The sequence below is a fragment of the Hyperolius riggenbachi genome, chromosome 7, assembly GCF_040937935.1.
Source record: "Hyperolius riggenbachi isolate aHypRig1 chromosome 7, aHypRig1.pri, whole genome shotgun sequence".
Classification (NCBI taxonomy): domain Eukaryota; kingdom Metazoa; phylum Chordata; class Amphibia; order Anura; family Hyperoliidae; genus Hyperolius; species Hyperolius riggenbachi.
This window is the reverse complement of record NC_090652.1, coordinates 53,938,022-53,953,033: the sequence shown is the minus strand read 5'-3', so window position 1 is coordinate 53,953,033 and position 15,012 is coordinate 53,938,022. Positions and strand designations below refer to the sequence as shown.

General features: G+C 46.8%; 1 protein-coding gene across 4 annotated transcripts in view; it reads left to right on the top strand.

The window, feature by feature from the left end:
* The window catches only part of LOC137525521 (uncharacterized), a 476,821-nt gene that overhangs the window by 392,455 nt on the left and 69,354 nt on the right, over positions 1-15,012 (top strand). For 3 of the 4 annotated variants that reach the window (XM_068246643.1, XM_068246647.1, XM_068246645.1), the window contains 3 exons: positions 2,463-2,546; positions 4,114-4,197; positions 6,016-6,114. In XM_068246643.1, coding sequence (XP_068102744.1) covers positions 2,463-2,546; positions 4,114-4,197; positions 6,016-6,114 — 267 coding nt within the window. Of the gene's footprint in view, positions 1-2,462; positions 2,547-4,113; positions 4,198-6,015; positions 6,132-15,012 lie in introns of all 4 variants that reach the window. The other variant, XM_068246644.1, reaches the window with a different exon arrangement.

The window sequence follows — 15,012 nt, the reverse complement described above, 5'->3', positions numbered from 1 at the left end:
TAGAGGGTGATACTCAAGTGTCTGTAGCTTCTGGGGCTTGAGTTTTCTTCTTGAAGTTGTTGTTTCGACGGCGTTTAGGGGTAACCTCAGACCATGATTCCCTCGGAGGAGAGAGGGGTAGAGGAGGATGAAAAGGCCAGTCTGGTAGTTTCACCTGAGGGAGTTCAAATGTTCCTAAGAAACGAGGTAAGTCCCCAAGAGTGCGAAACACTGCTGACGAGCCATCTTTGGAAGCTATTAAGTGAAAAGGGTATCCCCATTTGTATCGTATTTCTTTCTCTTTCAGAAGTGTGAGAAGAGGTTTAAGGGATCTGCGTAGAGCTAAAGTACGTCTGGAGAGATCAGGGAGTAAAATGATTTGAGCTTCGTTGAACATGATAGCGTCTTGGTTGCGTGCAGCTAGCATAATTTCCTCTTTGATTTTATAAAAGTGAACCCTGCATATTATGTCTCGGGGACGTGTTGGATCAGGATTCACTGGTCCTAGTGCCCTATGAGCTCTGTCTAGCTCAATTGGGGTGTCAGATTGAAGAAGTTGTTGGAATATTTTTTGGGCTACTGCATCGCACTCTTTAGCATCAACGGATTCCGGAACACCTCTAATGCGAATATTGTTCCGTCTGTTCCTGTTCTCAATGTCATCAGATTGCATAATATGGTCCTGGGATTGCAGTGCTTGGGCATTGATCGCTGTTTGATGGGAATCCAGTTGTGATTTCAATTTATCCACTGTTTCCTCTAAAGTCAGTACCCTGTTCCCCACCTGCGAGATGTCTCCTTTTAGGGATTGTATTTCGGATTTGTAAGTATTTTCCAAACGCGTGATATATTTTTCCATGTCCTTGGTAGTGGGGATGGAACGTAAGTAGTCTTTAATGTCTCTCATTTCAGAGATATGGTGAGGAGAGGGCGATCGTGATCCGTTCCTATAATGATAGGATTTGTTAGATCTGGAAGACCTTTTCAGTGGAGATAGCGAGCGGGCCGGGGAGGGGCTGGGAGAGTGATGTGAGTTTAAGCGGCGCCGGGCCTTAGGGGTCGTACCTGCGTGTTTATCCGCGTATCTACTTTGTGAGTCCTCACCACGAAGTCTATTGCTGGAAGAGTGGTGTGATCTGGTCCCGGATGCAGTGGGATTAGCCGGGGTTTTCTTAGATGAAGAGCGCTGGGTTCCATGCGGCCTAGTGTCCTGGTCTCGATCACGCCGGCTGGAGGTGGAGGCCTTGCGGGCAGACGAAGCGGCCTTAGTGCTGGAATAGTTGGATCTGCGAGAGGATGATCTTGATTGCCGCTCTGCCCGTTCAGATAGGTCAGTCTCGGAGCGTGAGGCAATGGAGGAAGCTTGTGCTTGTTCCTCACTGCGAGCCCTCGTGTTAGACGCCATCTTGGATATGGAAGCGGGTCTGGTCTTGGATCCTTCTTTCAAGAAATAGGTATGGATCCTGCCCCTCTTTTCCGCTGGAAAGTGCTTAGAGGGAGAGAGCTTCTTCTTCTTATTCTTTTTAGGGGGCATAGAAGGTGGTGAGTGAACCTGGTCTCCTATACAGCCGAGAAGTTAGCGGGGGATAGTCGGAGCTCTGAAGCTAAGCTGCCTCACTCGGTCATCGCAAGCCACGCCCCCACTTCATCAACTGCTTCACTTGTATCAGACACCTCACAAAAGGAAGCAGCAGTGGGTACATCATCATCATCATCCCTTACATCCATGTGTGTAATGTCGCCTGATGGAGACATATCAGGTGTAACATTGTTATCTCCATCCTCTTGCAATAATGCTTGTGTATTACTCATTTCCTCACACTGATGGGTAAATAACTCCTCTAACACATCAAGTGAAGCGACTGTGGTGCTAGTGGTGGTGGCCGCTGGGCGAGTGGTAAGTAGTGGAGTGTCCGAATCAGAGCAGGAGGAGGGCAGTGCGTAAAGGAGGTTCTGTGTGGAAGCTGTAGCAGATGGATTGCACCCTGTAAAACACTGGGCATTATTCTAGGGCTACAGGAAATCACAGCAGCACAACCACGATTACCTTTTGCCATTGCGATTGCTGCATGAAGCGCTTTGATGATGATCACACTGTGATTCTCGTACTATTAAACGCGAATCGCAAGTGCAAATCACGGGGAACCGTGGTAAAGCGCCCAGTGTGACTTAGCCCTAAAGTTGCTTTTCCTGACTTCTATGAACTAGGCTCTTTTGTATTTTTATGGATGAACCTCAGATATGCCCTTGTTGCATTCACCTCTGTATAGTGTTAGCTGTCACTATCATTTACCCTGCACTGTCCGCTGGGTTGTGTTGCTCTTAACTGTTTCATTTTTTGCAAAAACAATAAAAAGATTAAAAAAAAAGTGCATGCAAGCCTGAAATATTAGCTCCTCATTGACCACCGCAAAGAAAGAGAAGTATGAGGACCTTCATTTCATTTGATACACTTATTTATTTATTGTCTTTTTTTCCATTAGGAAAAGATACACCTCCTGCTTCTCTCAACCAGCCCACTGCTCCGGACCAAAACCCACAGGAGCAACGCCCAGTCACACCAACAAGTAAGTAGAGCAAGCAGGTAGACAGTGGGTGCCTCTTTCTACCCGTTACCATATTTAACATCACTTTAAAGTTATGGTGCTTACCGTATATTACTTTCAAATATTTGTTGTGCATGTGAATGTGTTTGTTTTTTTTGTGTTTTTTTTTGTAGTTCCTGTATATTTGTGTATGCTAATAGTGTATGCATGAAAGCCAAGTATGAGTATGTGCATACATGTATGTATATGGAGAGCAGAGATAGTAAATGAGATGGTTATACTCTCAGTCAAGCACATCTACAGCAAACCACATGCACCTCAGAACCAATCAAAGGAAAGTGACAGAGCAATTTGGCAGAGGAACACATGGCCATGGGAGGGTCTGTGGGATCCATGTATTAAGGCCTCTTTTCCACAGACTACTTACTGCTGCCTGGTAACTGCTCACTGCTCCTTGGTAACTGCTTGCTGAGCACACAGTTCAACTGCTCATGGAAAAGAGGCCTTAATGATGTTAGTAACTACAGGACCTGCTTTTAACCCCTTTTCCACCTCCCCAACCTTGTAGAACATTAGCAGCTGATGTCAGCATGTGGGCGCTTTTCCACAAGCAGTTGATAGACAGTGAAAAGACTGTCAGACTCTCACAACTGCTTGCTGCTGCCTGGCAACTGCTTGCTGCAGCCTGGCAACTGCTTGCTGCTGCCTAGTAACAGATCACTGCTGCTTGTTAACTGCTCAATGATGCTTGCTTGGTAAGATACAGATACTTTGAATAGTGGCTATCATTAACAAACTGTTCCCCATCCCCTTCTTGCACCTCTGACACTGTAGTTGCCATTGGCAGGTTTTGGTGCGCCATATCAATTGTTATGTATAGAGTGCTTGGGGGGCCCGTTGTAAAACTTGCATCGGGGCCCACAGCTCCTTAGCTACGCCACTGGTACAGGGGGAAGGTCGAACATGCCATGTGTTCGCCTGCCAACGCGAACACACATTATTCCCCGGCAACTGTCAGATGCCGGCGAACAGAGTGAGCCGTCTCTAGCCATCACACACTGATTGCTATTAGACTAAGCGGTGCCCCAGGTCCCCCAACCTCCCCCAACACCTTAATATCTAGTTATCTGGCTTGCAGTCACTACCATGTATCTCCTTTCCTTATTTCTCTCTGCTTCAAACACAATAGGGGAAAGATAGCTGAGTGAGTTGTGTGCCTCTCCTACACTGTGCCCTGAGGCTGGAGCCTCTCTCGCCTCTTCCCGGTCCTACCTTAATCGCTGGCAATCAGCGAAGCGCTGCTGCTATTAATGTATCCCTATGGATACATTCTCACTGCAATGTTTGCAATTTGTATTTTTTTTTATGGATGAACCTCAGATATGCCTTTATTGCATCCTGCACAGTCAGCTGGGTTGTGTTGCTCTTAACTGTTTTATTTTTTGCAAAAACAATAAAAAAAAATTAAAAAAGAGTGCATGCAAGCCTGACATATTAGCACCTCATTGACCACCGCAAAGAAAGAGAAGTATGAGGACCTTCATTTCATTTGATACACTTATTTATTTATTGTCTTTTTTTCCATTAGAAAAAGATAAACCTCCTGCCCCTCCCAACCAGCCCACTGCATCGGACCAAAACCCACAGGAGCAACGCCCAGTCACACCAAAGAGTAAGTAGAGCAAGCAGGTAGACAGCGGGTGCCTCTCTCTACCCGTTACCATATTTAACATCACTTTAAACTTATGGTGCTTATATTGGGCGCGGTTCACACTTGCGTTTTGTGTGAAACCGGGCCGTACGTCCGGGTCCGGGGGGTCCGGGTCCCATACTGGGGCCGTACGGCTCCCTCAGGATCCGGTCAGGTTGCGGACAAAAAAGTATCAGTTTGGCATCCGGAAAGTGACACTTCCGGATTGCCGATACTGTACTTTAAACAGGCGCGGCAGCACAGACAGGCATGGGGGGAGTTGGGGGGTGGAACACAGCGCACACAGTACAGGACAACAGCCCACAATACAATAATAAACATACCTGGGCTTTTGTCCTGTCAGCGCTGCCGTCTCCCCCCCCCCCCCAATCTGTCCATGCCTGGACCCCTGTGGCAAAGGGCGGGTGCCGTAAGCACCCATTCCTATTGCCAGTGTGATGAGAAACTTCCGTTTCTCATCACTTCCTATGGTGCGGAAAAAATGGACAGGTTCCGGGTCAGGTGCGGCGGCCAGAGCTGCGTTCCGGAAAAATGCTGCATGTTGGAAAAATCCTGAACGCAGCCCGGACCGCAGACCGGATCCTGACAGACGGACGGGTGTGAATGGATGCATTGAACAACAATGTATCCATTCACATCCGGGTCCGTTTGTACAGTATACGGTGCGTTCCGGGTCCGGGGAAACCGGACCTGGAACGCAAGTGTGAACCGGGCCTTACTTTCAAATATTTGTTGTGCATGTGAATGTGTTTGTTTGGTTTTTTTTTTTTTGTAGTTCCTGTATATTTGTGTATGCTAATAGTGTATGCATGAAAGCCAAGTATGCGTATGTGCATACATGTATGTATATGGAGAGCAGAGATAGTAAATGAGATGGTTATAATCTCAGTCAAGCACATCTACAGCAAACCACATGCACCTCAGAACCAATCAAAGGAAAGTGACAGAACAATTTGGCAGAGGAACACATGGCCATGGGAGGGTCTGTGGGATCCATGTATTAAGGCCTCTTTTCCACAGACTACTTACTGCTGCCTGGTAACTGCTCACTGCTTCTTGGTAACTGCTCATTGCTGCCTGGTAACTGCTGAGCACACAGTTCAACTGCTCATGGAAAAGAGGCCTTAAAAATGTTAGTAACTACAGGACCTGCTGTTAACCCCTTTTCCACCTCCCCAACCTTGTAGAACATTAGCAGCTGATGTCAGCATGTGGGCGCTTTTCCACAAGCAGTTGATAGACAGTGAAAAGACTGTCAGACTCTCACAACTGCTTGCTGCTGCCTGGTAACTGCTTGCTGCTGCATGGCAACTGCTTGCTGCTGCCTAGTAACAGATCACTGCTGCTTGTTAACTGCTCAATGATGCTTGCTTGGTAAGTGCTCAGTGAGCATGCAGATTGAATGTAATTAGACATGCAGATTGCTGATTGTACTTACGGATTCAGAGTTACCAGAGTTACAATAAATTGGTGTAAGTTTATTGCTAATGTATAATGTGTTGTAGCCCTAAGCATTAAGCCACAACCTTTCTATTTGGTCATCTGTTTATTTCATAGATAGTTGAGTTAAAGAATACTGTGTTGTGCACCCTCGTACCATCATGCACATCCACCTGATTTTGATTGGTTCAATGCAAAGCTGCATATTATTTGTACTACCATTGCATGCAAGCCTGAATTACTAGCATCTTATTGACCAGATCACAGAAAAAGAGCGCATGAGGACTTTAATTTCCTTTTTAAAACATATTTATTTCTTGCTTTTTTTTTTTCCACCAGCAACAAATACACTTCCTAGTCTGTTTCCTCTTGCTTCTCCTACCCAGAAAACTGCCCTGGACCTCAAACCACAGGAGGAACTTCCAACCACGCCAATCAGTAAGTAGAGCAGGCAGGTGAGCAGTGGTGATCATTGGTGGGATGACTGCTCTTGCAGGAGGGGATTGGAGTGCTCGGGAGGCTGGATATCACTGCTAAGTGGCACAAAGAGGCAGCATCTAACTACTGTAACACATTTGCAGTGCTAATTCCACCATAAACGTGTTTTAACCCTTTGAAATCTTTAATCAAACTGTTCTTGGCAATGGCTGTCAGTAAAGGATAGACTCGTATTGAGACTTATCTCATCTAATGCCATTGAGAGGATTACAACAGTTCACTAGACAAAATATACAACATTTTCAACTCCCTATTTTTTAATCATCCAGAAGTCAGCTGACACATGTGTAACCCGATTTATCCGTTAGCACCAGGCCCCGGCTAAGTGGAATCCACCAGACACTGACTGAAATTATCAAAGATTTGTGACCTAACAGTGGTTACTGTAGAAATGGATCAACCAAAAACACTTCAATGTCACAACACACTTTCCTTGCACATCAAATGCACATCAAAGGTCAAAAGTAACACAATCTTCTGGTCTTAACAGCCAGTGCACTGGTAAAAGCTGCGGAATAAAAAGGTTATTTACATACAAAGTGTTTGAGCTACAAAGGTCTTATTGTACAACAATCCGCTTTACAGCAAATACAATACACAGTACCGTTGTTGGGCGTGGGCTGGGGAAAAGGGGCTGGTCTACTGAGCAATTCAGTTCAGTTCCTAAAAAGTTATCAGTCCCTTCTAACCAAGTCCAAGCAATACTGCTCAGCAAAACCTTGGGGGAACTCATGACAGTTCTTGAGATGGTACTGAACAATTAACAGTTCACTGGTTGGTCCCAAATAGGACGTTCACCTTGTTCACAGATCTGTTAGGCTCTTTACTCTTTGTATGGTAACACTCAATTCACTTTACCCCTAACTCCTCCCCTTGGGATAGGGCCTCCCAAAATAACAAACAACATCCAATATACATCAAATAATCAAAAAGGGCTAGAGCAAAATAAAAGTAAATAAAATAAGATATAAAGTGACAGATGCACCCCTCTATACCACCAATATCACCCTTCTACAATATAACTCTGTTTAAGTGCACTTTGATTTTAAGGCTGAAGAAGCGCTAATTTAGAGTTGTTGCAAGACTTGTACTTCAACTTAGTTGACTCTGTATTTTGATCAGGTATCACCTGGGTTCTCCTGCAGCACACTTTAGTATCACAAGATGCAATGTAACTCCTCCTCCACTTATCTTCTTTAATGCTGACAGGTTCTCTTTAAATATCAGACTCCCGGTAATTCTGCAGAACACATCAATTGAAGAACTTATAACTTTAACTCCTGACTTGAAACGGACTTGACAGGAACAATGTCTCATTATACAGTATATATACAATCCAGGACTTAATGCAAGCGAGGGGCTGTATCAGCTCTGCGGGTACTTCAGGGAGGCTACTAATGGTTCTTAGCAACAGCTAGGCCTGCACATTCAATGCTCTCTTTATAATCAGTAGTACTCCTCTTAACTTGTCTGAACAGTTCTCTTTTGCATAAGCAAATTTATTCTCAGTACAATGTCTCTGTGTCTGTAAAGCTTTCTGACACAGACAGTCTCTAGTAACACAACTTTAGAACAGCATGGCCTCTTCAGGTTCTGGGTTGCTATCTTCAGCAAGTCTCCGCTGAACACTGGCTACTAACTGAACATACACTGCGGCTTGTAGTTGGCTCTCAGGCCTATACTCATCTGTCTGCCGGTCTCTTTTCTTTCCGGGCTATCACGGATTTGGTCTGGGCCTACCGCCTCTGGCCTTCGGTCACTGTCTGGCCTGCTGCCGCTGTCCTCACTGACTCTGCTGTGGTCTCTGCGCATGGCCACCAGGTCCCCTCTTACTCTCCAGGCGACTGCTATGAACTCTCAAGTGCTCTGTCTCCTTCCAGCTCCTCGCCGCTAGCTCCTGGCTCCAAGTACTTTTCTGCTCTCTCTCTCACTCAGGCGCAGTCTTTCTGGTTCCAGCCACTTCCCTCCGGCTACATCCTTCTCGTGGGGCTTCTGGAAAGTCCCAGCAAGTTCCACTGCTTTGTATACTCTGGTCGCCTAGCAACAGTCTATGTGACCATATCAACGCTTTGGCTCCTCTCTATGCGCCATTTTAGTTCCATGAACCTGGCGTCTAAGCCTTAAAGGCGCCACACGCATAGAAATGCATTAACACTTTGTAACCCTCTTTTGGGGGGTTACACATGTATTCATTTGTCTCCACCTTCTGGAAAATCACCTCAATAACCCTTCTTCCAATCTTCCAGAATACATTGTACGGGTTGGTAAAGTCAAGTCACGCTCCTCTAGAGTTGTTTTCTCCTGGTTTTCTGTGGCAGTCAGTCAGTACAGGAGGCTGCTGGGCAGAGGTCTGTGCACTGCCTAGAGGCCGGATGCAAACAATGGAACCAAGTTTCACAAGTGCTACTGATACTGACAGCAATTAATGATTTTTGCAGCATAAATGAGCATTACTCAAGTATGCCAGTTTCCTGTTCAGGTACTGTTGTAAGGGGGGCTGTGTGATATTGCCACCTACAGGAAAAATACTGTATTTTTCAACATATAAGATGCTCCATGCTCCAGACCACCTAGATTTAGATGCACCTAGGTTTAGAGAGCAAAAATCAGGGAAAAATCAGGGAAAAAAAAAAACAAAAAACTATGCGCATCTATGATACAGGGGCGTCTTATGGACCCCCCCCCCCCCCCAACTGTCTCTATCTAAGCTACACTGCACAGCTACACTAGCACCTGCTAAACTACACTACACTAACCCTTGATGCCCACCAGCTACAGACAGTACACTGCACTACACCTTGAGTGTAACCTGATCCTGCTGCCACTATCCTCTCCGTCTTGCTCTGGTCATCTAAGGGTGCCGTCCTTCAGGATGAAGCACATCAGGACCCCGGCAGCCATCTTGTGCCTGTTCCCCACAGTCTCTCTCTCTGTAGGCTGCAGGCGCCGCACACCCTTCCACTGTTCACGAGCCACTGCCTTCCTTACGTGGTCCAACCCCGGCACTTCCTGGCTACTGTTCCCGTTACTGTGTGACCTGACTGCGCACATGCCGCAGCAAATGTAGCATTCACCAAATATGACCTTTTTATTTGTGCTTATTGAAGGAAGGAAACTTCACAGATCTCAAGTAATTATGATTAGTCATCTGTGTTTTGAAATGCACAGGAATTTTTGAATCAGAACGATACCATTGGCTAACAGAAAAGTAAAAGAGTAAGCGCTCATCCAATAAGCTTTCTTCAGACTGTATTCCTGTTGACTGGCAATATTAGAACACACATCTTATAATATGTATGCTTGAATATCAGAAAGGGGTACAGGTACATTGATTACAACGGGATATCAAAAGGGTTCTTGTGAGGATTGTGAGGTATTTATGACCAATAGATAAGATCCTTTGTTTTCTTAATCCATACACCTTCACCACGATAAGGTAATGATCAGTAAGGGGAATTGACACATGTACATGCCTTTTTTTTGTTGTTGTTGCAGCTACAGGCCAGAAAAATTAGGCATGCAAACAAGCCTGAAAAATTAGGTATTGTAGCAGCTGCTGCTGTAGCAGCAGCCTATAAAATTCAGGATTTACCTTGAGAAAATGTTCAAAAACATTGCGGCTTGGATCCTAGTTGTTGGTGGTGGTGAAGTCATGCAAGTCATGCAGCATGCAGAGGGGAAAGACAGCTGTGTGGGGACTGAGTCACAAGTCTTCCAGCAGGCAGGAACCCTCCAGGATCCATGCCTCATTCATCTTAATAAGGGTCAGGTAATCAACATTTTGGTGACCTACAGAGGCGTAGCTAGGGTTTTCAGCGCCCGGGGACAAAGACTATTAATGCGCCCCCTAAGGTGAAGGGTCGTGACCAAATGTGGGCGTGGTTATGGGTACTCCACATTTGGTCACGCCCCTTCAAATGTACATGGAGGTTAGCAGGCTCACGCTCACCCACCCTCCCTCAGTATGTACCTTCCAGCATGTTCCAAGACAAATTCAGCAATCATGAGCCCCCCACCCCCATCAAGACAAATTCCGCAATCATGAGCAAACATGAGGCCCCCAACAAGACAAATTTAGCAATCCTGAGGCCCCCAACAAGACAAATTCAGCAATCATGAGGCCCCTAACAAGACAAATTCAGCAATCATGAGGCCCCTAACAAGACAAATTCAGCGATCTTGAGGCCCCCAACAAATCATGAGGCCCCCAACAAGACAAATTCAGTAACCATGAGGCCCCCAACAAGACAAATTCAGCAGTCATGAGGCACATAAATAGACAGCATTTCACATAAATAGGCAGAATGTCCCCTTAATATGGTAGACACCTCTCACCTGGCAGCAGTTCCCCAAAATACACTCAATCTGACAGCAATGCTTGCCCAAAAATAGGTAGCCCCAGGTCTATAGGTGTCCCCAGAATAGGTGGCCAGCAGTATAGATGTCCCCAGAACAGGTAGCCAGCGGTAGAGATGTCCACAGAACAGGTAGCCAGGGGTATATGTGCCCAGTATATGTAGGCAGGGGTATGTGTCCCCAGTATATGTAGCCAGAGGTATATGTGCCCAGTATATGTAGCCAGGGGTATAAATGCCCAGTATATGTAGCCAGGGGTATATGTACCCAGTATATGTAGTTAGGGGTATATGTGCCCAGTATATGTAGGCAGGGGTATATGTGCCCAGAGTAGGTAGCCAGGGGTATATGTGCCCAGAGTAGGTAGCCAGGGGTATATGTGCCCAGAGTAGGTAGCCAGGGGTATATGTGCCCAGAGTAGGTAGCCAGGGGTATATGTGCCCAGAGTAGGTAGCCAGGGGTATGTGCCCAGAGTAGGTAGCCAGGGGTATATGTGCCCAGAGTAGGTAGCCAGGGGTATATGTGCCCAGAGTAGGTAGCCAGGGGTATATGTGCCCAGAGTAGGTAGCCAGGGGTATATGTGCCCAGAGTAGGTAGCCAGGGGTATATGCCCAGTATATGTAGGCAGGGGTATATGTGCCAAGAGTAGGTAGCCAGGGGTATATGTGCCCAGAGTAGGTAGCCAGGGGTATATGTGCCCAGAGTAGGTAGCCAGGGGTATATGTGCCCAGAGTAGGTAGCCAGGGGTATATGTGCCCAGAGTAGGTAGCCAGGGGTATATGCCCAGTATATGTAGGCAGGGGTATATGTGCCCAGAGTAGGTAGCCAGGGGTATATGTGCCCAGAGTAGATAGCCAGGGGTATATGTGCCCAGAGTAGGTAGCCAGGGGTATATGTGCCCAGAGTAGGTAGCCAGGGGTATATGCCCAGTATATGTAGGCAGGGGTATATGTGCCCAGAGTAGGTAGCCAGGGGTATATGTGCCCAGAGTAGGTAGCCAGGGGTATATGCCCAGTATATGTAGGCAGGGGTATATATGCCCAGAGTAGGTAGCCAGGGGTATATGTGCCCAGAGTAGGTAGCCAGGGGTATATGTGCCCAGAGTAGGTAGCCAGGGGTATATGCCTAGTATATGTAGGCAGGGGTATATGTGCCCAGAGTAGGTAGCCAGGGGTATATGTGCCCAGAGTAGGTAGCCAGGGATATATGTCCAGTATATGTAGCCAGGGGTATATGTGCCCAGAGTAGGTAGCCAGGTCAGGTGTCCCCCTCCCCAGCAGGAGGGGAGCAGCGCAGAGAAGAGCTGCTCTCCCTTCCTCGCTGTCCCCTCCAATGTCCGGGTGGCTCAGGCTGGCAGCGGCGGGCGGAACTTACCTCCGTCTCGTCGCAGTGCCGGATGGATCTGCCACTACTCTGGTCTGGTCCAGACCAGAGCAGCGGCTGCGCACTCGAACTTCCGGCCGGCGCTGGAGCGAGACGGAGGTGAGTTCCGCCCGCCGCTGCCAGCCTGAGCCACCCGGACATTGGAGGGGACAGCGAGGGAGGGAGAGCACCTAAGGTGAGGGAAGGAGGGGGGATATGGCCCCCCTTCCCCACCGTCCGCACAGCTCTCCCTCTTCTCTGCGCTGGCCCCCTTCCCCTCCGCCGCAAAAAAAAAAACCCCGTAGCTCAGCCAGGCTGAGGGCGCCCTCAGGGACCAGGCGCCCCGGGGCACTTGTCCTACCCCGACCCCCCCTAGCTCCGCGCCTGGTGACCTAGGCAACTTTTCTTGTCAGTGACAATCCCTCCTGCTGTGCTGAAAGTCCTTTCTGACAGGACACTTGAGGCGGGTCAAACCAGAAGTTTGATGACAAATTGTGACAGCTCAGACCACAGGTCAAGCCTGCACACCCAGTAGTCCAGGGGTTTATCGCTCCTCAGTGTCAATATTCACAGTCAAGGCCAGGTAGTCCACTACTTGTCGGTCAAGGCATTCTCTGAGGTTGGATCCCGTAGGGCTGTGGCGATGCGTTGGACTAAAACTGAGCATGTCCGCCGTCCCCAATACATCTGTAAAGCATCCCGTCCTTGCCGGAATGGCCATGGGAAGAGGAGGACTACTTGCACCTTTTCCCCAATTAGATTCCCGTAATGCTGTGCCTGTGACATCACCCTTAAATGCATTGTACAGCATATTTTGCAGTCTCTTTTTTGGAAATGCTGCATCCTTTCTGACTTTTATACCGAGGGTCTAGTAGCATTGCCACCCTGTACAGGACCTTGCCTTTGAGCCATTTTTATACAAGGGTCTCTCAGTAGGTAGGACAGCACGAAAGACAACTTTACTTACGGTAACGTCTTTTCCAGTAGTCAGAAGGACAGCACCCCTGGATGAGACTTGTCTCCCTCCAAACTGTGGACAGGAACTGCAAAAGAAGATTTGCATAACAAATTGGCAGCCATATATAAGCTACAAGCTTACCCTCAGTACTTCAGTTAATACAAAAGATGACACGGACCAGTATAAATGCCTACTTACATAATTATTATTCCACCCAAAGATAGGGCGGGTTGCAGGGGTGCTGTCCTTCTGACTACTGGAAAAGACGTTACCGTAAGTAAAGTTGTCTTTCCCAGAACGTCATTGGACAGCACCCCTGGATGAGAGAGACGATGTACCAGATATGAGATTTAGGGCGGGACCACTGCCTGTAGCACTTTTCTTCCAAATGATAAGTCTGCTGCGGCTGAGATGTTTAGGCGATAATGCCTCACAAAGGTATTGTGACTTGACCAGGTAGCAGCTCTGCAGATCTGTTCTATTGATGCCCCTGACCTCTCTGCCCAGGAAGTTGATATTCCTCTTGTAGAATGAGCTCTAATTGAAGACCCTAACTGCTTCCCTTGAGCTTGATATGCCAATGCAATAGCCTGTCTGATCCATCGTGCTAGAGTGGTTTTGGACGCCTTGTTGCCTCTTTGTTTCCCAGCAAATAGAATGAACATTGCGTCAGTCTTTCTCCAAGGACCTGTTCTCCCCATATATTGTATAAGACATCTCCTTACGTCCAGGCAATGAAGTTTCTTTTCTTTGTCATTGTTAGGATTCTCACAAAAGGAAGGAAGGAAGATTTCTTGATTCCTGTGAAATGAGGAAACAACCTTAGGTAGAAACGCTGCATCCGTTCGTAACGTAATTCTATCTTCCGAGATGATGCAGTACGGCTCTCTAATAGATAATGATTGCAATTCACCTATTCTCCTAGCTGAAGTAATGGCTAGTAAGAAAATGGTTTTCAGAGTAAGAAATTTATCCGAAATTTGTGATAATGGTTCAAATGGATCCTCGCATAATCCCTGTAAGACAGTATTTAAATCCCATGAGGGTATTTTGGACCTGATTGGTGGTTTCAGTCTCTTTAAAGCTTGGAAGAATCTTAAAATTAGATTTTCTTCTGCCAGCCGTCTTTCTAAAAATACGCTTAGAGCAGATACTTGTACCTTCAGAGTGCTTATACTAAGCCCCTTCTTGTATCCACACTGAAGAAATTCCAATACGGATTTAAGTGAAGTATTGTCACAAGATCTTTCCGAACACCATTCGTTAAACACTCTCCAGGCCTTTTGGTATATTACCCGAGTCACCTTCTTCCTACTCTGTATCAAAGTTTCTGATAGATCATCTGAAAAGCCTTTGGACTTCAGGATGCCCCACTCAGCTTCCAGGCTGAAAGGTGAAGGTTGTTTAAACTCGGATGCCACACTGGACCCTGGGACAGCAAGTGAGGTATGGGAGGAAAGACTATCGGATCTGTAACTGCTAGTGTTTTTAATAACGTGAACCATGGTCTTTTCGGCCATAGTGGAGCTATCAGGATTACTCGAGCTTTGTCTTGAATAATCTTCTTTATTACTCGTGGTAACAATGGAATTGGAGGAAATGCATACATCAGTAACTCTCCCCAATTGATCGAGAAGGCGTCTACTTTCCAAGGTAGGTCCTCCGGAAACAGGGCACAGAATTGCTGACATTTCGCATTCGCTCTTCTTGCAAACAGGTCTACTTCTGGGTAACCCCATTGTAACGTCACCTGCTGAAAAACTTCCAGATCTAGTGACCACTCATTCGAGTCCAACTTCCTCCTGCTGAGGTAGTCCGCCAAGTGGTTTGAGGTTCCTTTTAGGTGTATCGCTGTTAATGATAACAGATTTCTTTCCGACCAGAATAGGATCTTTGACGTCTTTTCCCATAAGGATTGACTCCTCGTGCCCCCTTGCCTGTTTAGGAAAGCTACAACGCTCCTGTTGTCTGTTCTTATCTTGACATGAGAATTTTCTATTAGGGGCCCGAAATGTAGTAAGGCTTGCCATACCGCTTGTAACTCTCTGTTGTTCGATGACTGAGACCTTATTGTCGTACTCCATGAGCCTTGAGCCGGCAGAGAATTGAAGTGGGCTCCCCAACCCCACAGGCTGGCATCGGTTGTGATAGTATTCTGTTGT